We start from the raw sequence: 25,312 nt of genomic DNA, 5'->3' as shown, positions 1-25,312 counted from the left end.
TTCCGGCAATATCATCGTTTCCGGAGTATTCATTTCTTGCCTGTGACGATCTTAGCTCCCACTGAAACCAAGATCCGTCGGTTCCGAATATTCATAGATGGAGTATTTAATGCCATTAAATACTTGATCCGTTTACGTACTATTTGTGTGACCCTACGGGTTCAGTCAAGAGTAAGCTGTGGATTAATATCATTAATTCCACTTGAACTGAAGCGGCCTCTAGCTAGGCATTCAGCTCACTTGATCTCACTGAATTATTAACTTGTTAATTAATACTGAACCGCATTTATTAGACTTAACATAGAATGCATACTTGGACCAAGGGCATTATTTCCTTCAGTTGATTCTCTACTTCATTTTAAAATTCTCTGAATTTCTCAAACGATTCATACTTGTGCTTCATTAAGTAAATATAGCCATATCTACTGAAGTCGTCCGTAAACGTTATGAAATAGCTGAACTCACCTCTAGCTTTCGTACTCATAGGCCCACATACGTCAGTATGTATTAGCCCTAGTAGTTCGCTTGCTCTTTCTCCCACCTTTGAGAAAGGTTGCTTTGTCATTTTGCCAAGTAAACAAGATTTGCATTGATCAATCTTCTCTAAGTCGAATGATTCTAGAATTCCTTTCCGTTGAAGTAATTCCATGCGCTTTATGTTTATATGGCCTAATCGACAATGCCACAGAAATGTGAGATCCGAATCATACGGCTAATGCAGCAATCCGTGCTCCATTTCCCACGCGTAGATCCATCTCGCCTTTATCAAGATTTCTACTTCTCCTTAGTCCCTGTGAATTAAAACATAAGTGTGAGCCACAACTAGTATCTAATACCCAAGAAGTAGAATTAGCAAGATTACAATGTATAACATACATACCTGAAGGAGAAGCAACGTTTCCGTTCTTCTTCTCTTCCTTTAGTTTGGGGCAATCTCGCTTGTAATGACCAATCTCATTACAATTGAAGCATTGCGATGTAGAAGGAGAAGCATTCCTCTTCATCTTGCTCTTGGAAGGCGCCAGATGCCCTCCGGGAGTGGACGAAGATGCAACCTTGCTTTTCTTCCCCTTGCCTACTTTCTTGAATTTAGTGCACCTCACATTCAAAGGGTCTTGATTGAACTTAAGGATTTTCTCGCATTTCATGAGTAATTCCACAAGTTCACAGAATGTGCTCTCTTTCTGATGAAGTAGATAGTGCATCTTAAAACCCTCATAATCCTTATGAAGAGAATTCAGCACTAGTGCAATAGCTATTGACTCTTTGATGGAACCACCAAGTCTCTCAATTGTGAAAAATAATCCAGACATCATATCCACATGAGACCGAATTGATGTGTTCTTGTCGATCTTGACAGAGTAAATGCGCCTTTGTGTCTCCAGAAGTTCGATTTCTAGGCACGACTTGCGTGGGGTTATGAGCTTGAGATCGCTCATCGAATTAGCCAATTCGTCAACCCTATTGCCACCAGTTTGGCACAAGGGTCGAAAATGCACACTTATCCTCGAGGCTACTTAGGAGAGCTTGAGGTTCAAAATTAATGAACCTCCCTCTCCAACTCTCAGGGATAGACTTAAGGATGAACTCCGTGACAAGGTACTTGTGAAGTGCCCAACTTCTGTACCTTTCAGGAGTCATGCCTCGCGCATCATAGCTAAGGAAAGGTTGTTCAATGACATAGTGTATGCCATTAACTTTCAAAACTTCGACAAGTTTCTCTTTCCACTCAAGAAAATTAGTCAAGTCTAACTCGACATCCAGAATTTCAGCTGAAATGATTGTTGTTATGTTTGCGACCATTTTGATTACTACAATCGAAAAGAATTTGCAATAAATAACCATTCATACAATTCAATAACTTTGAAATAAAAGCAAAACATGCAATCATTAAAGCTATTAAAACATTTCATTCATGCAAAAAGCAAAAACATGGTCCAAAATGAATGAAACGATTCCAAGACCCCAAAAGTCCTAAATCCTTAAGCAGCTTTAGCATGTCTTAAGTAGTTTAAGATTTTAGGTAAGCAAAACCTATTGCTAGTTATCTCAAAATTACTCTTGGTTAATAAATTAATGCCATAATTTATCCCATTGCCACAACTTAATGCCATTGTTGTTTGAGTTGTAACCACAATCAACATGCTCCTTTAGGACGCCTTACCACCTAAGTCAACTAAAATAGCACCTCCCTTTAGCGTAAACCTACTATCTTAGATCCCTAGATTTTTGTAAGTGTTGATTTGGAAGGCAATTTTTAAACTCAATATTACTTGGACCTAGTTGTTTCTATGTTGGTTCGATTATTTAGTGAACTTAAAACTAATCGATTCATAGGAAACGACCTGTTCATGCAAATCATACATACATTCATACATTCACGCATAATATATATATATATTAAATTGCATAAATAAATGGTGATCTAGTATGGCCCAAAACATCTTGTCTTGAAGCATCCAATCTTCATCACCTCCTTGTTAGCTTGGCATCGTCTTGAATTTTCGTTCAAATGCTAACTTAAAGTTCTAAACTTAGAAATACTTGAAAATAATAAATTACATCAAAATTTCCATGGTACGCAGACCATATTTAAAACTTTACATTCAAAGATAGAACGGTACGCAGACCGTATTTAACTATCCTAAATTGGCCATACTAGTCATTTGGAGTACCTGCATTGCATAAAATAAATATATTCTATGCATTCACCCATTCGTGTGCTAAAACGAATGGCCCATATAAATATGCAAGTATTTACGTGAATTAATTAAAATTCACGTTCACATAAACGCGTCCTAAAAGATCAATCAATTTCCAAATTATTAATCCTTAGACTTTATTCTAATTAAAATTGAATTTAATTAAAATAATGCGACCTACGAAAATAATTAAAATAATTTTTTCATTTTAATTTCATTTAGTGACTCCCACTCAAACCAATAATTATTCCGGATAATTAATTATGAAATATTAAATTAAAACTCGCGGCCCGGCCCAAGCAAATAAAATATTAAATTAAATATCCCGTTAGCCCAAATTAATGCAAATATACGAAGCCCAACGAAATAAACAATTTTCAACGATAAAAGTCCGATTACGTAGTTGGGCTAGGCTTGCGCCCAGCCCTATACCTTGCGTGTGGCCCAAGAGGCGCACGAGAAAGGCTCGCACACCCCCAGGCCCTCGCGCGCGCGTGTCCCCGCAGCACTGCTGCCCCTGCGCTGCGTGTTGTGCGTTCGTGTGTGCTGGACGTGCATGGCTCGCGCCTTGCTTCGTCGTATCCCCCGCAAGCGTCCCTCTTGCCCCTTTCCTCGCCCAGCACGCACGAGGCACGCAGCACGCTTGAAGCTGCCCGTGTCGCTGCGGCTCGGCCTTCGTGTAGCAACCCGTATGGCTCGACGAGCCATACGTCCACCACACTCGTGTTCGTGCCTTTGGTTCGTGATACGGACCAACTCAATTAAAATTTAATTTAATTTCACGAACTTGCATTAATTTTATTTTTCAAAAAGTTATGATTTTTATTTTCGAAAAACAACGATTTTTAACGATTTAATAAATTCCAACGACAATCCAATTTCGTAAAATTATTAAATCAAGGGCTAACAATATTCAAACTTTTAAGAACGAACGAATCAACATTAAAGTTTGAATTTTTAATTAATAAAATCCGAAGCTTTAAATCGTTCATAAACAATTAAATTTCAGATTTTTAATAATTTGGTTTAAGTGCGATTAAAATTAATGAAACCATTCAAAATTTTTAATCCAATAATTTTTAAAATTAGCCACTGACCCATGAAATTATATCCCCTTCCCAATTAACCAAATTATTAAACAAAAATTAATTAAAATTCAATTAGGGTTTCAAATTTTACGAATTGGGGAAAGGGAAAATTAGGGTTTATACTTACCATTGATCAAGAATATACCCAGCAAGATTGTGTCAAAATTTCAAGAAATTCCGAGTAGTTTAGGTCGACCTTTTAATTTAATTACTGTTCGACACTTTTAATTTTTAATGAAAAATTAACAAAAACGCCCAAAAAACGACACTTCGAGGCCTGTTTTTGCAACTCCGTTCTCATGAGTTGATCTTAGAAAATCATTTTCAATCAAATTAGGGTTTTAAAACTCGAAAAAACGAACATTTTTTTATTTCGGACATGATTATTACGCAATTCATCCAATAATTCGTAAAAATTCCGAAAAATTAACAAAAATTCCAAATTTTTCGACAGATGCAAAAACAATAATAATCATGCTAATTCATGCTTTGAATACATAAGGCTCATGATACCACTGTAGGCGAATACAGTTAAACATAATAACATGTGCGGAAACAATCCCCAAAGCCAGGAAACATGTATAAAGCACGGATTAAGCAAACTTACATTCGAAGCGTGTTTTCCACAATAATATGTCAACGAACACGAACAAAGAACTCCACTTGTCGTTCCTCTACTTGGTTCACCGACACGTTCAGATCCGTCTTGATAATCGTAGCTTAGACAATCGATCAAGATACTTTGCTTTTGGGAAGAACTCACTTTGGAGGCACAGAGAGAATTAGGGTTCTCTGTGTCTAGGGTTTGAGTAATATGAATTGTGTGTTGGAATAATACAATTTACCTATTGTATTAATGATGTAACCGAACAAGAACCAAAGTCCTTGACCGGCCACATCACGCAAGCACACGGACCGCACAGCCCCGCCCAGCCACACACACTGCAGGATGAAGCCCACAGCGCGCGCGCCGAGCAGCTGGGCCGTGGGCCTGCTCGCTCGTCGCTGCGTTGCTTGTTGTGCGTGCTGTTGCGTGCTGGCCCAATGGGCTGGCCTTGCTCGCCTTTGCTGGCGAGTCTTGCTGGCGAGTTGGGCCTTGCACGCTTACGTGCTTGGCTCGACGGGCCGGCAACTTTGATGCCCTTCGTATTCGCGATTTAATATATTTCCGAAATATTATATATCGTTTTGTATTCGACGAATCACCGTCGTACGATACGATTTAATCGTGTCACCCAGCTTACGAATATTCGAGATACGATATACGATTCCGATGAAGGTCGTATCGTATAATACGTTTCCAACAAATCCCCAAAGCTATTAAATGAATTTCCGATTCATTTAATCTGTTGATCTGTTACGTGTCATTGGTGTGACCTTGTAGGTTCAGTCAAGAGTAAGCTGTGAGTTCAATATCCATTAGAACTCACTGATCGGAAGCATTGCTCCAGCTAGCTGTTCCGATCACTTGATCTCACTGAATTAATTGTTCGCAATTAATCTGAACCTTGGTATTAGACTTAATGCACCTTGGGTGAAGGACATATTTCCTTCACCCTTCGCAAACCGCCCGATCGGACGGAATTTGGCCCGATCAGGCCGACTATCGAGCACATCGCTCGATCGGGTGAAGCGACGCCCGATCGGGCGACGCCAACCTCCAGCAGATTTTCGCGTGGTTTCTTTTCCGTTTTTAGGCTTTATTTTAGGCAAACTATATAAACTAGCTTTTATTATTTTGAGAAACATCTTTTATTCTCTAGTTTCGAATACTTAGTTTATTTTTAGTTCTCTTTATTTTTCCAAACAATTAGTTTTAATTTTAATCAAAGATTCAAGCTTTATTGTTCATTTGTCCTTCAATTCGTTATTGCTTCTTACTTCAATTTATTTTATTGCTTTAATCATGTTTTCCACTATGTTAATTGCTTTGTTATTTATTATCATGAGTCAGTAGTTTAATTTCTAGGGTTTAGGGGATCCATGAATGCATGATTGGGATTATATGTGGACTTGATTAATTGATTGATTGATTATAATTTCTATAGCTTATTATTATTGCTCGTCAATTCTGTTCGGCCGAACTATTTTGATTTGAGTTTGATTAACCTTAGATTATGCGCCGAGAGGTATAAATCTGATGTTTTTGGTCTGTGGCTATTAGATATGAATTATTTCTAGTACATAGCGAGAGCCTGCTAGTTGTTTTATCCTAAGGAATTCATAAGATTCGAGAGATGCATGTTTTCCTAGTTATGATTGTTAATTGATTGTTATTGTCCGTTGTCCAATCCCGGTCTGCATTTATGGTGAACCGCTGCCCTAGATTCCCTTAATATTGTTATTTTCCGATTTGATTATTTGGTTTAGTTTAATACACAAACCAATCCAACTCTTGTTACCAGTAGTCTAGATTAGTAACTTAATAGTAGAAAGAACGCCTGTTTCCCTGTGGATACGATTCCTGCTTCCCTTGCTATAATTTTAATTGGTGAACGTTAGGTTTATCTTTGATAGGAGTGCGATTTAGCCTGTCAAATTTTGGCGCCGTTGCCGGGGAAACGGTTTTACTTTCTGTTATTAATTGTTTTTCTAGATTATTGTTTGTTACTTCTCAAGGGACTCCCGTTCCTTGAGATCGGATCTCACGACTGTTTTCTAGTTTTTGCTTGTTTATGCTATGCCCAGGACTGCCCATACCAGCGATCTGACTTCGTTCAATCCTGAACCTGAACGGACCTTTCGTAGACGGCGTAATGTAGATTCGTTGAACAGTTGAGTGACTATTCTGACTCTGAATCCGACTATCTGATTAGCAATCTATTCCATACAGATTCAGGGATGGGTGACCAAGCACCACCACCACCACCCCCACCTGTGCCAAGGCTTACAGACTATTCTAAGCCAAGTCTGTCTGTGCTTCCCAAGGCGATCATGCCTTCTATTGCGGTCGAGAACTTCAAGATTGAACCCCAGCTGATGAGTATGATTGAGAGACACCAGTTCGGTGGGGAAAAGGGTGAAGATCCTAATCTCCATATTCAGTCTTTCATTCAGTATTGTGCCACCATTAACCAGAAGAATTTAACACCAGAGCAGACTATGGAGATACTCTTCCTATTTTCATTGAGTGGGAAGGCAAAGCTATGGATTAATAGTCTCAACCGCGCAGCTATGAAAATCACCGATTGGGATTCTTTGGCTCTTGCTTTCTATGTGAAATACTTCCCACCTGAGAAGACGGCTCGTCTAAGGGGAGAGATAATTTCCATTACCCAACGAGCAGACGAGAGTTTGTTTGAAGTCTGGGAAAGGTTTAAGGATCTGCAGAGAGAGCGCCACACCATGGTATGGATGACTGGTTCTTGATCCAGCAATTTTACAACGGTCTGGGTAATGAGTCTAGAACCATTCTAGATTCTGCTGCTAGTGGGAGATTTATGCAACTGGAGGTGCCTAGAGCTTTAGAGGTGATTGAGGAGATGGCTATCCATAGTGCCCAATATGGGAATCCTAGAGGTTTTTCCGACCGGGGTGTTAAGCACGAGATGAACTCTATTGAACAGCTTACTGCTCAGCTAACTGCCCTACATCACAAGCTGGATAATATACAGATCGCATCTTCCCAATCCACCCAACATGCTAGTGTTGCTGCAATGAGTGCCCAATCTGCCAATGTCTGTAATAGTTGTGGGATACAAGGTCATTATGCACAAGAATGCAGGAGCTCTATCGAACAATGCAATGCATTCCAGTCCTACAAGCAGAACAATCCGTACTCCAACTCTTACAATGAGGGGTATAAAAACAACCCCCTGCTATCATATAGGAGTACTAATGTTCAGAACCCCCATCAGATTCAACACCCTCCACCACCACAACAACATTACCAACCACCACCACAGCAGTCCTACCAATCGCGGAGTAACTACAACCCGCAGTCTAGTGGACCACCTGGGTTTCCTCCACAACCTCAACCCACACAGTCTGATCACATGCTTGTAGAGATGAGGAATATGATGTTGGAATTGCAGAGGTCTCTGAGCGAAAAGAATGCAAAAATTGATGCCCTCACTGCTCATAACAAGATCATGGATAAACAGTTGGCACAAATGGCTACTACTCTTGCAGAAAGACCCCAAGGTCAACTCCCTTCACAGCCCGTGCCCAGAGAGTCTGTAAATACTGTCACTTTGAGGAGTGGATATGAGTATCATGGGCCGCCTATGACTATTGAAGAAGAGGTTGAAGTATCTGTCAGTGGTGTTTTTCCAGAGGAAAGTGAGAAGGTGGTCAAGGAGAAGGAGGCTAGCACAAGGGTTGAGAAGAAAGTTGAAATACAAGTTCCACCTATCAAACTTCCCTTCCCTCATCGTCAGCTTAAGAACAAGCTAGACAAGCAGTTTGGTAAGTTCTTAAAAGTGGTAAAGAATCTGCAGGTAACGGTCCCTTTCACTGAATTAATTACTCAAGTACCTGCATATGCTAAATACGTGAAAGACATCTTGACTAGGAAGAGAGCATTTAGTGAGGTGGAGACTGTTGCATTTACTGAAGAGTGCAGTGCCTTACTACAAAATAAGTCTCCACCCAAGTTGAAGGACCCTGGGAGTTTCTCTATCCCGTGTAACATTGGCAATCTTTTTATTGACAAAGCCTTATGTGATCTAGGTGCCAGTGTTAGTGTCATGCCCCTGTCTGTCTGCACTAAGTTGAACATGGGTGATTTAAAAGTTACCAACATAACTCTGCAAATGGCTGATCGATCTGTGAAGTACCCCTTAGGTGTTTTAGAAGATGTGCCCATTAGAGTAGGTAAATTTTTTATTCCTGTTGATTTTGTTGTGTTGGATATGGAAGAGGACAGGCAGATTCCTATTATTTTAGGTCGACCTTTCCTACACACTGCGGGGGTAATCATAGATGTCAAGAATGGCAAGCTGACTTTAAATATGGGGGATGACAAGTTTACTTTCAATTTAACCCATGTTGCTAAAAGTCCTATGGTAGAAGAGTCATGTTGTGGAGTCAATGTTTCTAATGATTATTTCAATAATGAATTGACTCATACTAACTCTAACAATCCTTCGGAGAAAGCACGTGTCTCAAACTGTTTTGCAGGGGGAGGTGACCAGAATATCAACTCTTTGGCATGGGTTCGAAAGAAAGCACGATTAGATGATGATGCGACCCAAAAGGCCGAAAGTTCTGTAAACGGTGGGCACCGTATTCATGATCGGGGTCGTGATCCGTCACTTCCCGCGCCACATAGCTCATCCAAGGCAATTGATTTGACACCAGATGGCACCATATTTGGTGCCCCCATTCGATGAGCTGTCGTGGCTCTCATCCCCTTCCCTTCGTTGTCTGCGCATAAACTGAGATTTTGTAATGGGGACATTGCATCAATCTAATCGGGGGATGAGTACTTAACTATCCATTTATTGCTTTCCATAGTGTACTTTTTCTTGCTTTCTTTTGTGTGTTTTAGTATAATTCTTGAGCAAGTGTGTGTTTCATTGTAGTTTTTGGTGTTAGAGAGGTGAGAAGAGGGTATTTTATGGTTTGGATGTTTAATGTTGTGCAGGTCTAAAGCTCCAAGTTCGCAAAAGTGGAATTAAAGCTGAAACGGAGCAGTCTGCATTTCGCCCGACCCGGATCGGGCGAGGTGCGCCCGATCGGGCGCGTGTCGATTTTAGAGCAAAGGTTGAAAATCGCCCGAGCGGGCGACGGTTGCCCGATCGACTCAAAGGGCGAGTAAATCGTCCGATCGGGCGACATTCCGCCCGATCGGGTGGTTGAAGATGACGTCAACACAAGGTTTGGAGTTGGATTCTAGGTCAAACAGTCGAAAAGAATGAGCATTGCCTTTCGCCCGATCCGGATCGGGCGAGGAGCGCCCGATCGGGCGCGCACGGATCGGAAAGAAAGGCTGAAAATTCGCCCGATCGGGTGAGCTGCTGCCCGACCGGGCGAAACGCGAATCAGGGACATAAACCCACGGGATTCCCTTTCTCCTTCACTTTCTACTCATCTTCAACCTCAAATTCTCTCTCTTCCTCCATTAAACCCCAACCTCCCAAAACTTCCAACCTTCATATCTCCCTCAAATCTCCACCAAATTCAAAACTCTTTACATCAAAATCACCCTCTCATCACCCTCTACAACTTATACCCAACCAATTTCAATTTCCTCCACTCTCCACCAAACCCCTAAATTCAACCAAAAACTCAAAAAAACCACCAAAAATTCAGATTTTCCACCATGACTAGCCGACCAAGGAGGAGTTGCACCATGCAACCAAGGAACCAACATGAGGCTTCGACTAGCCGAGCTCGTGAGCCGACGCCACCATCACCGCCGCCCCAATTCGAAGCCGACCGGGACTTTCCGGACGTTATTTTTACTACGGAGTGGCAACGTGATCGGTTCATCCACCTCAAACAGAGGGAGGTAATCCCTACTCGTTTTATATGTCAAAAATCTCTTCATGATATGGGTATTGAACAAGATGTAAAACGAGTTTTTTATGGTGTCGGGATGAAAGATATGTATAGTATGTTGCGTCTTACATTTAGACGATTGACTTTGGAATTTCTGAGTTCTTTGGAATTGCGTAGAGATGGTTATAGAACTGTGTCGTCGGTTCACTTTCGCTTGATGAACCGTACTGTTAGTTTGAGTATTGTTGATTTTGATGGAATGTTTGGTTTGTCCACCACCCATAGTAGGAAACCTGGTAGTGCCCATAATAATTGTACCATGTGGGGCAAGCTGACTGGTAGTGATAATCCCTGTAGTATGCAACATTTTCATGCTTCCAAGATACAACACCCTGTCCCTATTGTTTTCTACAGGTTCCTGGGGTTTACAGTTTTGGGTAGAGAGGAGACCCAAAATGTTAGGAGTACCGAGCTCGAGATTTTGGGTGGCTATGTTTTAGAAGGGGAAGAGAGATATAGAATGAACTTGGCCCATCATATGGCCTCCCAACTTTATTCTATAGCCACTAGCTCTAATACCACTCGCATTACCATTGGTGAGTTGATCACCCACATTGCCATGGCCACAGTTAACTTTGTTGAGGCTAACCAAACCCCGGTTTTGGGTAGCAACTTACTTGATTTGGCCTATTTTGCTGGACTCCGCCGCTTATAGGGTGAGCATGGGTTGTTTAGGCCGGGTGCCATGTTTTGGATGTTCGAGGGGAACAGGATTTTCACCATGCCCGACCCTCAGGGCCGCACCCGTTTCAGACCCGGTCATGCTCACTATTTATATGTTGGATTTGAGGATGAGCAGCAACCTGACCCGCAGCCCTAGCCTGACCCACAGCCAGAGCCCCACCAGTTTGAGCCCGAGCCTCGCACCTACTTTAGGAGGGGGCGTCGAGGGGATGAGGGGAGGCCACAGGGTAGGCCTACACCAGAGGAGGAGCAGGGGTCCGTTCATGAGAGGTTAGGGAGGCTCGAGATTGGTTTTCATGAGTTCGGGAGTGATCACCAGAGGGCCATGTTCCCTATCTATGATCAGTATGCCAGACAGGGCTACATTGCTCCGGATGCTCAGCACCCCTCCTGGTTTACCTATCCCGTGGAGGGATATGGAGCTCCCGGTTCTATGGGCACCTTCACACCCACCCACTACGGTGGGTATGGAGCGGGCACTAGCGGTTATGGTGGTCGAGGTGGTGATGATGGTGATGATGGTGGTGATGGTCAAGGCCATCAATGATGCTGAGGAGGATCGAGATGGTTCGGTTCCCCTTGAGCCAATGAGGACATTGTCTGATTTATCTTGGGGGGGTGTTTCACTCACTTGTACATTTTAGGTATGTTTTCTTTATTTTTGGTTTTACTTATTTTTGTGTGTTTATTTTTGTGTGCTTATTGCTTTCTAGAGTAGTTTATTGCTTTGAAAAAAAAAATACAAAAATACGTTCTGATGAATACAATATCATGCTTCCCTGTGCCCCTTGATCGAAAATTGTTTTGATTCTTGGTATTTGATGATGAGCAATGTAGATGTGTTAGCCATGATTTGATATTCGATTGCTTTGATGCCTTAACATGAGTCAACTATGACTAACCATTTGTGGACTTGGTGCTTGGCTAGTTGACTTGGTTAGGATGTGTGATAGCTTCCTGGTGTGTCATTGATTTTGAGTATTGGTTTGCAACTGTTAGTAGTGTCATTTATTTTTCTATTTAGGTAGCCTTCAGATGAATTTAGATATATTTGTTCCCTCCTTTTCTACCCATGTTGTTGCTTGTGCCCTTTATTCGGTGACTAGCCATATTACAAGCCTGTGAAAACCCCGTTGGTTACTAGTCCCAAGCCTAGCTTGGGGGAGCTAATAGTAGTGAGGTGAGGGAGTTGTAGTGTGCTACATTTTGAGCACAAAGTGAATGTTGAAAAAGGAGTTCATCTTATCATGGTTGTTGTTGAAAAATGAGTTGAAAATGAAAAGAGATGAAAGAATAAAACAAGTGTGAAGGTTTCTAAAAAGAAAGAAAAAAAAAAGAGATTGAAAAAGAAAAGAAAGAGAAAAATCTATTAATCTCAGAAAAAAGTTCAAAGTATTGTTTCAATCAAGTTTTGCAAATTCATTCCCTTGTGATGATTGGTTATAATTGTGAAAAAAAGCAAGAAAGTACGATGTTGGTTGCTTGTTGTTTCGTCATGTGTTGAGTGGGAGAGTTATGGTCATTATTTTGGTTGATCATGGTTGTATTTAGGATTTATGCTCCCCAAAGACATGGCTTTTAACTCACATTTCATCCAAATTCACCACACCCTTACCTAAGCCTAACATTACAAGCTTTGAAGACCTTCCGACCTTTGTGCATAGAGTCGTACTTATGTGAAAACAGTTGTTTATCAATGCAAGTTATGACATGACGCATTTCGAGTCGACTATTAGGTTGAGTGTATGTGTTTCTAGACACACGAGTGTTGTGAGTTTGGGAGGAGAGCGAACGGGTACATCTTTTATCCGCCACATAAATGAGCGACGAGTGTGTGAGCACTAGTCTTGAATTCCATTGTGCATTTGTGGTTCGCTTTGTGTGACGATTGTTAAGGTGGATTAGCGGTTGGATGGATTTGATTGGTTGACATTGATGCATGCTCGTTGGATTTTGCCTTGAATTATATTTTTCATTTTGAAATATGTTGGGGGTGAAGTTGGTCTTGTATTCATCGATGATTTCCTTGCTTAGGGACAAGCAAGGATCTAGCTTGGGGGAGTTTGATATGTGTGTTTTATATAGTGTTTTACCCCCGTCCCTTAGTACTTTTATGCGTCAAATGAGCTCTTAGGAGCCGTTTTTAGTACTAATATGTGTTATTGAGTGTGCCTTGAGTTTCAGGTTTAATTAGTGAGAAATTGGTCTTTTTAGACCCGTTTCATGATGATTTAGGCCACTACAAGAGCCCGAGGAAGTTCGAAACCATTATCGTCGACTTTCGGGAGCCTTAGATGCTTATGATTGAGCCCCGGGAGTTAGACTCGGTGATATGGGCGAAGAATGTTGATGATTGCAAATTGCCCTGTGAGCTGAGGGCGAAGCGCGAAGATCGGGCGAAAGAAAAGGGAGCTGGATCTTTCCAAGCGCGCCCGATCGGGCGCACCTCGCCCGGTCCGGATAGGGAGGCAATCTGGGAGCCCTTTTGTGCCCTTCGTAAACCGCCCGATCGGGCGGAATTTGGCCCGATCGGGCCGACTATCGAGCACATCGCCCGATCGGGCGACGCCAACCTCCAGCAGATTTTCGCGTGGTTTCTTTTCCGTTTTTAGGCTTTATTTTAGGCAAACTATATAAACTAGCTTTTATTATTTTGAGAAACATCTTTTATTCTCTAGTTTCGAATACTTAGTTTATTTTTAGTTCTCTTTATTTTTCCAAACACTTAGTTTTAATTTTAATCAAAGATTCAAGCTTTATTACTCATTTGTCCTTCAATTCGGTATTGCTTCTTACTTCAATTTATTTTATTGCTTTAATCATGTTTTCCATTATGTTAATTGCTTTGTTATTTATTATCATGAGTGAGTAGTTTAATTTCTAGTGTTTAGGGGATCCATGAATGCATGATTGGGATTATATGTGGACTTGATTAATTGCTTGATTGATTATAATTTCTATAGCTTATTATTATTGCTCGTCAATTCTGTTCGGCCGGACTATTTTGATTTGAGTTTGATTAACCTTAGATTATGCGCCGAGAGGTATAAATCTGATGTTTTTGGTCTGTGGCTATTAGATAGGAATTATTTCTAGTACATAGCGAGAGCCTGCTAGTTGTTTTATCCTAAGGAATTCATAAGATTCGAGATATGCATGTTTTCCTAGTTATGATTGTTAATTGATTGTTATTGTCCGTTGTCCAATCCCGGTTGCATTAATGGTGAACCGCTGCCCTAGATTCCCTTAATATTGTTATTTTCCGATTTGATTATTTGCTTTAGTTTAATACACAAACCAATCCAACTCTTGTTACCAGTAGTCTAGATTAGTAATTTAATAGTAGAAAGAACGCCTGTTTCCCTGTGGATACGATCCCTACTTCCCTTGCTATATTTTTAGTTGGTGAACGTTAGGTTTATCTTTGATAGGAGTGCGATTTAGCCTGTCAACGAGAAATCATGTTCGGTCGAATGGTGTTTCTTGGCTCATGTCTCCTTTGCAGTTTGATTCGGTCGAACAGAAAGACTTGTGTGGGCGCATAACTTTTGTGCGGTCGAACATAATAACCTGTGCGGCCGTTTACCAATTTTGGGGCATTCTGTCTCCAAAAATCCATTTTGTGCGACCGAACAAGAAGGAACGTTCGGTCGCACAAAGCTGCAGATTCCTTGATTCCATCAGCCCTCCTCTGTTCGGGCGCACAAGTCACCACTCGATCGCGCGCACAAGCCGTGTTTTGGCTCAATTCTACTTGTTTTCCATCATTTTTCATCATAATCACCTATAAAGCACAAGATGGAGAGAAACTTATAAAAATCACACAAAAAGCTATAAAAACTATAAAAAAGCATAACAAACTATAACATGAAATCCTATCCTAGGAGCGACATAAATGTCGCTCATCAAACTCCCCAAGCTAAGAGTTTGCTAGTCTCTAGCAAACTAAACTCAATTAGGGAAGAATAAGCAACTACTCAAATTCCAAAAATCTACAAAAACAAAATATAGCAAATCTAATCAAGGCAAGACCTAAAGAGAAATAAACCAAGAAAAAAATGAAAGAAAAGAAAAAGAAAAGAAAGAGAAAAGAAAAGAAAGTAAAATTAAACTACAAAATCCAAGATAGGGGCCTTTATATGGAACGAGTATAAAAGAATACTAATGTTACCAATCAAATAAATGAATACACGCTAACTAATGTCCTAAATCGAGTGAAAGATTCAAGCGTCAAGCAAAGAGAACTAAGGGCAAGCACTAATCAATTCCCCTTCAAACGAGCATACCACGTCAAATCTCTAGATCCTTTCCACCCTTGAGAATAGCGTCTCGAGACACCGTGAAGGCGCCGGAGAAAACAAGATAGGCTACCCGACATCTTAGCATGACAATCCCATTCCATAAAATTGACCAAATCCTCCCTCCACCGACAATGACTCAACTCAAAAGGATCAAGAGGACTTTTTAGGGTGTAACGTAGGCTAGGGGTAAGGTGTGGAACAAATTTGATAATTTGGTGCTCATACCTAAAGTGAAGCGCAATGATAGAACTCAAATCAAGAAAATCGAACCAAAAACAAACTCATACCACTTATTTGGGGTACCCCCAAGCTATTCAACAACTATTCTAAAGTACAACTCTTTTTGCACTTTTCTTGATTTGATTTTCTCTTTTTTTTGTGTGTTTCAATTGAAACATTTCTCATTGCCTTGTTTTTCTCTATTTTTGGCTTTGTTCAAAACTTTATTTCTCATTTTTCATATGCATCATTTATTCGCTAAATACAACATAATTTCCCAAACTTGCCATCCAAATACCAACAACAATCATTCCTCAACTTTGCATAATCATTCATAACCATCAAGCATCATAACACAAAGCTTCACTATCACTTCTAAGGGTGAAAATAAAACAAAGGCTATTAGGCTTGTAATGTGCTCATAAGAAATGAAGGGGAAAGGCTCAAATGGCTAGCAAGGGGGCAAATGCAAACAAAAATATATGAGAAAAATAGAAAATAAAGTCCTAAACTAAAAAGAAAAATAGTCACCGAAAGTAATGCCTCAATCTTCCCCTAAAGTAGTGCGGTCGCGGTCTTGGGAAGGAAATAGTCAAATTCGGGAGATAAGAAAGTCAATGCCAAGGATCCATGCCACTCAATATATGTATATGTGTTTGGGCTATTTTGAACATGAACCTCACATGGGAGAAAATACCACTCTCTCCGGTTTCAAGTCACTAGAGAGATCGACACCATCTTACCACAAACCAAGGGTTCAAGACTCATGCTACCCAAAGTTCTAACCAACTTTCTTAACACCAAATCCTAGATTCGACCTAAGACATTAAAAACCGTGTAAACATCTACCAATTAGAAATAAAAGCATTATAGTCTACAAGTTCCAATTTTATTTGCCCAAATCAAGAATATTGCCTAAGAAAACCTAGAAAAACTTGCCTTGACAAAAGGAAAGAAAAAAGAAAGAAAAAGAAAGAAAAAGGAAGAAAATAAGAAAACACACCAAAAAGGAAAACAAAAAGAAACAAACAAAACAAACAAAACAAACGAAAAGAAAAGAAACTAAAATCAAACTAAATCAAACTAGAAACAAAGAAACTAATATATACAAGTGCACAAAATGGTATGGTTTCCAAGACATGAGCATCACAAATAGGCAACTACACAACAAAACTCCCCCCAAGCTAATTAGGCCATGTCCTCAAGGCCGAAAACTAAACAAGGAGGGGCACAACTACCCATCCAACCAATGCCCCATATGCAAGATGCCCGTCCCAAAGAATGCATGTGAGATAGAAGGATATTACCGGATAGGTCGTGGGAGCAAGTCCCGCAAAGAACCGGTAAAAACCGATCCAAACTCACCGAGAAATCGACGAACAAGGCACATGGTAGAAAGGGCGAACCCACCGCAATGAAACATACCAAAAACATGTACAAATGAAACAATAGTTATGAAACGAAAGCAAATGAAATCTAAGAGTTAGACAACCGGGTTGCCTTCTGGGTAGCGCTCTTTTGACGTTATTAGCTTGACGAATCCCCCCAAAACTCATGGCGGGTCAAATGCAACTAACTTGGGGTCATCATTAGTCAAAAAGTTTCTTTTTGCCCCCATGGGCACAAACAATTTACCGACATCACCATTCATAAGGTGCCAACCAAACAATCCGCCACCAAGCTTCTCCTTGGCTTTCTTGGGCTTCTTGGCTTTCTTGGATCTCTTGGCCTTGTTTGTCGATTCATGAATTACTTTGGAGGTTGTAGCCCCAACATCACCATCAACATGCATCCCAAATATCTCGGGGATGGTTATGACATCATCAAACTTATCATCAAACACCCTTGGGATCACATGGACTTTCTTGTCATCGGGAGAGGACCTAGAAGGCTCATTATCAAACTTAGAAACACGAAAGTTGTTAGAAGGGTTAGCATGTGAGAAATAGCTCTCAATACAAGCAATAGTTCCAACCTTCATACAAGTTTTCATCTTTGCAAAACACCCTTCACCAAGGGGAAGCTTGAAGCTAGCTTTTGAATCTCCCGCTTTCAATGTGATTAGTCCTACTTTCACATCGATAGGAGCACCCGCGGTGGCCAAATATGACCTCCCAAAGATAATGGGGGTATGGGCATCCTCATCGATGTCCAAGACGACGAAATCAACGGGGATCACTAATCCGCCCACTCTCAAGGGTACATCCTCAATCTTGCCAATATGGTACTTGACCGAACGATCTGCAAGTTGCAAGGTGATGTTGGTTGGGACAAGATCACCAACTTCAAGCTTGGCGAACACCGAATAAGGCATTAGACTAACACTAGCACCCAAATCACACAAGGCATTGCTTATTTCAAGCTTTTTGATAGCACAAGGGATAGAAAAACTACCCGGGTCTTTTAGTTTGGGTGGCATTTGGTTAAGAATAATAGCACTACAATTTTCGGTGAGGTTCACCGTCTCCTTTACGTCACAATCCCGCTTCCCACTCAAGATTTCCTTAAGAAATCGTGAGTAGGTAGGAATTTGTTTTAACGCATCCGTAAAGGGGAGAGTGATATGCAATTTTCTAAGAACCTCAAGAAATTTTGAGAATTGCACATATAACTTGTGCCTTATGAATATTTGGGGATAGGGAAGTTTAGGAGTGGGGAGAGGTAGAAGAGTTGCCTCTTTTGGTATAGGAGTATCACCCACGTCATCGATGGGAGGCTTCTCTTCTACCACATCATTGTCGCTAGACTCAACGACTCCCTCTTGATCATTCCCATTGGACTTAGAAACCTCATTAGCTCTAGGAACATCATCTAAAGTCTTCCCACTCCTTGTCATGATTGCATACATTTGCTTAATTAGGAGGTTGACTTTGGGGTGGGAGACTAGTATGCACTTGTTGTTCCTTTATGGTATTAGCGAGTTGAGCTAATTGGGTCTCAATCATTCTCAAATGAGTATTGGATTGCTTAAGTCCATCCTCAAACCCAACATTCTTTTTGACTTGCGCCCCCACGAACGACTCCATGAGAGCCTCAAGGTTAGACTTGAGAGGCGGGAGCGGTGGAGGTGCAATTCCATAACCACTAAGGTTTGATTGAAATCGATTGCCAAAGGTCCTTGGTCCATTGAATCCGGGAGGTGGTAATTGAGATGCACCATAAGGACCTCCCGAGTTCAAAGGATAACCCCCACTAGAGGCACCCTTAAATTTCCCATAAGAGTAGTTATAACCCCCTACACCTTGATGGTTGGGATTATAACTACCTTGGTTATATTGGCCTTGATTGCCAAAACCTTGAGGTTTGATAGCCTTGTGCTCTATAGCCCCCTCGGTTTTGGCTATCATACCCACTTCCTTGGCCATAGCCTTGGTGGGAACCATACATGGGGTCCCTCTAGGTTGCCTAGCAAAATTTTGATTGTTGGGGTTATCATTCCTAGACCTCTCATTCAAGCATTGAGCATACTCCATATCAAAATCACCTTCATATGAAGGGCCATAATCCACAAAAGACACATTATGAACCAAGGGCCATGCATTGGGGAAGTGACCATAATCTTGGCAATTATCACAAAAAGAAGTGCCCGGAGGCATAGTGTCATAGGAACTAACCTTGCTCTTCCCCTTAGTGAGAAGAGTGGCCGAAGGAGGTGGAATTATAGATGGTGATGGCGGTTGGCTTGGTGTGCTTTCAAGTTTCTCCAACCTCGAGCTAAGCTTCTCAATGATCCTAGCTTACTCCATAGCATAAATCGATCCTTTACCATCATCATTCCTTCCCTTGCCATCATAGTCCCTTGCACCAACGTGCCAAGCTTGATAATTTTAGACTACGTCCTCAATTATATCTTCAATTTGATCTTCGGCCTTGTTCATGATGGGACCTCCCGCGCCCGCATCTAGACTTGTCTTTGAACTTGTGCTCAACCCCAAGTAGAAGGTTTGAAGTAATAACCACTTAGGGATCCCATGATGAGGGCATTCCCTTTGGTACTCCTTAAAACGATCCCAAGCTTCGAAAAGTGACTCGTCTCGCCTTTGCTCAAAGGATTGGATTTTGTGGCGATATTCCGCCGTCTTTCCATGCGAGTAAAACTTGCCCAAGAAAGCACTAGTCACCTTGTTCCAAGTGCAAAGTGAGTTGGTCTTGACCTCCTTGTCAAGCCAATCACTAGCTCACCCAAGTAGAGAGAAACGAAACAAGGTCAACCTCACGTAGTCCGATGTCACACCATTGTATTTGATTGTGTCACAATAGTGCTCGAATTGTTTGAGGTGTTCGTGAGGTGACTCGTTGCTTTTCCCACAAAAGGGGTGGCTTTGAACCAAGTTGATCAAGGCGGGCTTTATCTCAAAGTTGTTGGCACTCGTTGTGGGTTCTTGGATACCGCATGTTGCTTCGAATTCCCCCGGTATTCCTAAATTCTTAACCGGGAGCGCCATAGTCTCAATAGCTTGCTCACTCTCTTCTTGTTCCTCAGCAACACTAAACGATCCGAATCGGTTGTGACTCGATGAGCTAGTTCGAACACGCCTAAGTCTCCTTAGTGTCCTCTCCAATTCAAGGTCAAGAGGATGGAGGGTCCTTTGACGAGTACGACCCCTATCAAGCATACAAACTCAAGAAAACCGTGAGTAATGCCAAGGAAAAGAAAGCTAAGCAAGAATTCTAAAATGCAATGTTTTTTTGTATTTTCTAATGATAAACTAGTCTCAACTAAACTCAATAACAACGACCGTTCCCCGGCAACGGCGCCATTTTGATAAGGTGTTTTTCCGTCGTTGAAAGATCAACGCCTCACCAAACAAAGTTTATAAAACCGCTAGGCTAACCGGCTATATGAACTATATACTACAAAAACACCTTTTGGAGTCGCCTCTTAACCACCTATAGAGTCGCTTCATGGGCGACTCCACAGGGGGTGATTCTATAGGTACCCCTTTATGTGTCGCCTATGACCCGGCACTATAGGGCGGTTTATGTGTTGCCTCTTATGTTCGAGGCGACTCCGTAGAGGAAATCTATTAACTTATATGTACTTTTTTGAGTCTCCCACTTCGTTTGAGGCGACGCATATTGTACTCTATGGTGTCGCCTTCTTTTTAAGGTGACACATATGGTGCTCTATCGTTTCGCTTGCTTCGTTCGAGGCGATGTAAATGGTACTCTATGGTGTCGCCAACTTTGTTTTAGGCGACGCATATGGTACTCCATGGTGTCGCCTGCTTAGTTTGAGGGGATGCATATAGTACTCTATGGTGTCTCCTACATCGTTAGAGGCGACTCATATGGTACTCTTTAGAGTCGCCTACTTCGTTTTAGGCGATGTATATGATACTCTATCGTGTCGCCTTATTTGTTCGAGGCGATGCATAATTTAGTTTCCGCTATTGAGTCGCATCTTAATTAGAATTACTATTTTTTTTTCTCAGATATATAATATAATTGCAACCTATGTAGGACTCGAACCTACATATATGTGCGTGACACATTGCTCTACCATTTGAGCTAATAGGCTTTCAAGAAGAATTAAGGGTAGTACTACATGAAATACTCGGCTGAAAAGAGGGGAAAGTCACTTTAGATGCCGAAGTTTTGTATAATAAGTAATACATCCTTCACGGCAAAAGAGATAAACTTTTAGAATTATACCTGAATATTATGATCCTTCACAGCAGAAGGAAGAAATTCAGACCCAAGGTCAATGGATGTTGGGTATGCCTGTGTTAGAAGTTAAACATTTGTCTTAAACACATAAACTCCCATGGATGTTGTGTAAGGATTACTTGATGCATCTTTTTGAGATAACTAAAGGATTTGGGTGTCCACTTCCTACTTCATCCTTTCAGTTGTATAAACAAAGAAAACATAAGCACATAATAGAAAGATTTGTCACCATAGATTCCAAGTCAGCCCCCTTGGGTTTTTCACAAAACTGGACAACTTGGCCTATGCTGTCTATCTTCATCAATCTATAATCATATGCACGGCTGGTAAAAGGCGTAAATGAAGCCAAATACAAGCAGGAAACTTAAGTAAATGTATGGATAAAAAAAATTAAACAAAAATGCTAGAATTGTCACCGTGGAAGCATAACTCTCACCCAAAGGAACACAAGAAACAAGAAACTGTGATATCGGAGTTTCTGTAAATGTGATTCTGCAAGTGATTTAAGAGAAGATAGTTAAGAACTTAAGATCATTTTGCGGTGACCAAAATTACATTAATTCAAATAAAGAAGAATCTTATCCAATACCTGCACAAGATCCATATAGTCCATTCTGTAGAGCTGATCATCAGAAAATATCAGAACATTCTCGATATCCTTATTCCTCGCATCCTGCATATATTACAAACATTTAGCACACACCCTTCTCTCACAGTTCAATACTTTTGATTTTATAGGTTCCCAATCAGAAGTAAAAGAACTAGAAAATCAACTAACCCTACCTCAAAGAGCCATATGAATTGTCTGACAACATCACAACATAAGAGTTTATATTTCTGTTTGTGTACAAAAAGTGCGAGTCGTCGGGGTAGTGTACAAGGCTGAGATAACGCGCCTGAACATGGTAGTGGCAGTCAAGAAGCTGTGGAAAGAAAAGACTGACATTGAGGCAGGGAACGTCATTTATTCCACAAGTACTACTGTGAAATCATGACAATTGAATATGGACATGTGAATTATTCATGAAAAAAACAAAACATAACAGAGAGCTGAAAGAGAACAATCTGAAATGGGTGGGAAAACAGGTTCCAAATTATTTTACATGATGAACGTCTGTACTAATTGCAAATATTTTAGTATATCAACCATGAGACTGATTTAGAGACGCAGCAATGTGTTGATCCTCATCAAAACACTACCTATGCGATTTTGGAGACAAAATTACAAATCCTAATACATACCTATTTCCATCATTATTTCCAGTTTACATAGAGCTATCAGCCTGAACATTGGTAAAAACCTGCAGTCATAGAGACTTTTAGTTGTTGGGGTCAAAACATCAGCACACGGGTATAATTAATGATAAAACTACAAATGACAACCAAATTTGCAGAAGGTCTTTCTCAAACTGGCTTGTATTCACTCATCTTAAGGCATATCCTTTGTTCCAAGACCAACTAATGGTATTTAGAATTACAGGTAGGCGCAAAAGAATGATAAGTTCTAAAGGGGCCAACCCTAGTTCAAGGGATATCCCAGACCAAATAATGGTATTTAGAATTACAGGTAGGCGCAAAGGATATGGCCTAGCTCAAGGCATATCCTTTGTACAATGTACGATTCAAACATCATTTTATTTCTCCAATCTTCATACAATTTATACAGGAGAGGCTGAAAAAACCCAACACTACCACAGTCAAGGGTAGTCGTTCAGGATATCTCTCACTACTAGACTACCAAACATAGAGGTAAGCAAAGCTTTTCTCTTTCAAGGGTTTTAGACTGTTGAAGTACATATCAGCCATCTGAATGCTGAAGTTCATCTCATTCTCGGCCAATGAAAAGCTGAATCTCATAAATGAACCTTCACTGATACAGCTAAAAACATAATCATTGCAAATGGAAGGGAATTCAACTGTATATCTAATAGGTTAAACTCCTACGATCGAAAAGTAATAAATCCTTATTACAATACGACTTCTGGCTCTTGATTACCCCAGGAGTTTGGCTTGGATATGATTGTAGCATCAGTTACTGTAACTAACAAAGTGATCATTAAGATATATTCCCATACTACAGATGATCAATTGATCATAAGCAGACATTCTGATCCAACTAGCACGCAAATGCCTTCATCAAAGATTTAGTTGCCTTCCTTGATGATGGACATTAAACAGCCTGGTGAAAAACCAGAGTACAAGATATACTAATGTCTATGTACTCCCCTTCATTCCAAAAGATATGTCTCATTCTACATTATTAGACATAACTACTTGAACCAGAAAAAAGAAGGGAATGAAAAGGAAACCTGTGAGTCGGGGTGTAAGATCGAGTTCAAAAGGCGACTATACTAGCAGTACTTGCAAGAATTCAACAAGTGAAATTAATTGATCATGAAGCATCAGAAGAGCGAAAGAATAGAATTTCTAAAGTGACAGAGATTGAGGATCTTCAAGCACATGATGAACCTCTACTAGCAGTACTTGGTATCGACAACCATAGAGACTATTTCTGCCAACAACAAGCTCATGCATTCAGAACTAGTCACAGCTACACACAGGAAGCTTATACTTGTATGAAGGAATCAATTTAATTCTCACATTAAATCTGTAGGAATATATGATTCTATGATCATATCTGAACTTGCCATTAAGGTAATGCAGAAATACATCAGGATTCACTACTTGTGATACTACTAATTGTAGTTATACTTAACTGTGCAAAATATCAAGAATTTCTTTTAGTTAATTTTACTACACATATGGTAAACATTACATATTAACAACTCACATTAAAAACCATCAAACTTTGATAAACTCCCTTTAGTATAAATTATTTTTAACACAACAAATGATAATTTCATTTTAGAATAAGATCAATAAGATCTACAATTTTAGAATAAGATCAATATGATCTACAAAAAAAAGCTTGCATAATTCCCATCCATTAGTTCTAACACTGTAGTAAAACCAAATAATTTGGAACCTGACATAAAAAACCCCTAAAATTCCAGAAAAAAGTGGGTAAAAAGAAACCGAGTAATACCTCCCTGTAATCGGTGACTTTGAAAACCAATTTTCCATCACACTGTCGATAGCATCGAATAACGAGTCTGCAGTGAGCGAGAAATCAAAATCAACAACCCAATCTCGGAAGTTCCAACAACACAAAACCTAAAAATAGATAATAGATTGAATGATGATGGATGGGACTTACAGATCCAAGATCAGCACGAAATGATTTCACGGATCCCTCCACGAATTCATCTCGATCAACAACTAAGATTAAATTTTAATTATACTCCTGCAAAAGAAAAAAAAAAGAATTATAGCGCAGAAACCCTAAGATTAGTAAAAATGAAATGGGGAGAAATTTGAGAATAGAACAATTTAGCAATTTCATCTTCAATTTGTTGATGGAGGTCGAGTTTCAATTCTGGAGTATTTCGCGGGTGGAGGTTTTCGCTGATGGAGGTTTTTCGCGGATGGGGGTTTAGGTTGATGGAGGGTTTTTAATTTCTGGAGTATTTCGCAACTTTCTTTTTGAGGGAGAATTTTCTGTTTACATCACAACTCACAAGGAGTAGGACGTGCCTTTTTTTTTTAAGTATTTTTAATATTATTTTTTTAAGTAGGCTCTTAATAGTCTCTTTGAGGCGGGAATATAATAAAAAATTACATTTATATCTAACGAGTCGCCTATAAATAAAAGGTGACACATAAGGTCAACTCTATAGTGTCACCTACAATATAAGAGGTGACACGTAAACTATATGCGTCCCCTGCAATGTACAAGGCGACACGTAAAGTATACGCGTCCCACTTTATAGTGGAGGGGACTCGTAAACGTTTACTTTTAGAGTCGCCTACTCAATAAAAGGCGACTCTGAAAGCGTATGTATCGCCTAATAAGTTGCAGGCGACACGTAAGCCTTTTATTTGGTTTTTTATTTTGATTTTTGAAGCCTTATGAGTCACTTGCTCTATAACAGGGGACTCTAAAAGCTTATGTGTCGCCTATTTGTTTGAGGCGACTCGAAAAGTCCGACTCCATAAGGTGTTTTTGTAGTATATAGCGGCAAGTATAGGGATCGTCCCATAGAAACGGTGGTTATCGAGTTTAGATGTCAAGCTAGTTCGAACA

The 25,312-nt window shown here is 40.4% G+C and overlaps 1 protein-coding gene and 1 non-coding gene across 4 annotated transcripts; one reads left to right on the top strand and one right to left on the bottom strand.

Moving 5' to 3' along the window:
- Positions 1 to 19,464: 19,464 nt before the first annotated feature.
- Positions 19,465 to 19,567, top strand: LOC130460379 (small nucleolar RNA R71). The gene has a single exon (XR_008920260.1). It is a non-coding gene; the product is annotated as a small nucleolar RNA R71 (small nucleolar RNA).
- Positions 19,568 to 21,259: 1,692 nt separating this feature from the next.
- LOC110790052 (uncharacterized) lies at positions 21,260 to 24,752 on the bottom strand. 3 transcript variants are annotated; one of them, XM_056826548.1, is made up of 7 exons: positions 24,556 to 24,752; positions 24,386 to 24,472; positions 24,215 to 24,281; positions 22,411 to 22,469; positions 21,952 to 22,064; positions 21,758 to 21,841; positions 21,260 to 21,660 (listed from the first exon to the last, which is right to left on the bottom strand). In XM_056826548.1, the coding sequence occupies exons 3-7, from the start codon at positions 24,250 to 24,252 to the stop codon at positions 21,601 to 21,603; spliced, it is 354 nt and encodes a 117-aa protein (XP_056682526.1). In that variant the 5' UTR covers positions 24,253 to 24,281; positions 24,386 to 24,472; positions 24,556 to 24,752; the 3' UTR covers positions 21,260 to 21,600. The 3 variants fall into 3 exon arrangements, 1 of the variants encoding a protein (XP_056682526.1); XR_002533705.2 differs by having other exon boundaries at positions 21,267 to 21,660; positions 21,952 to 22,091; positions 24,386 to 24,750; XR_008918565.1 differs by lacking the exon at positions 22,411 to 22,469 and having other exon boundaries at positions 21,262 to 21,660; positions 21,952 to 22,091; positions 24,386 to 24,752.
- Positions 24,753 to 25,312: the final 560 nt, after the last annotated feature.

Source organism: Spinacia oleracea, chromosome 4, assembly GCF_020520425.1.
Source record: "Spinacia oleracea cultivar Varoflay chromosome 4, BTI_SOV_V1, whole genome shotgun sequence".
NCBI lineage: Eukaryota > Viridiplantae > Streptophyta > Magnoliopsida > Caryophyllales > Amaranthaceae > Spinacia > Spinacia oleracea.
Note: the sequence above shows the minus strand (reverse complement) of the source record. Positions and strands in the feature narration are given on the sequence as shown.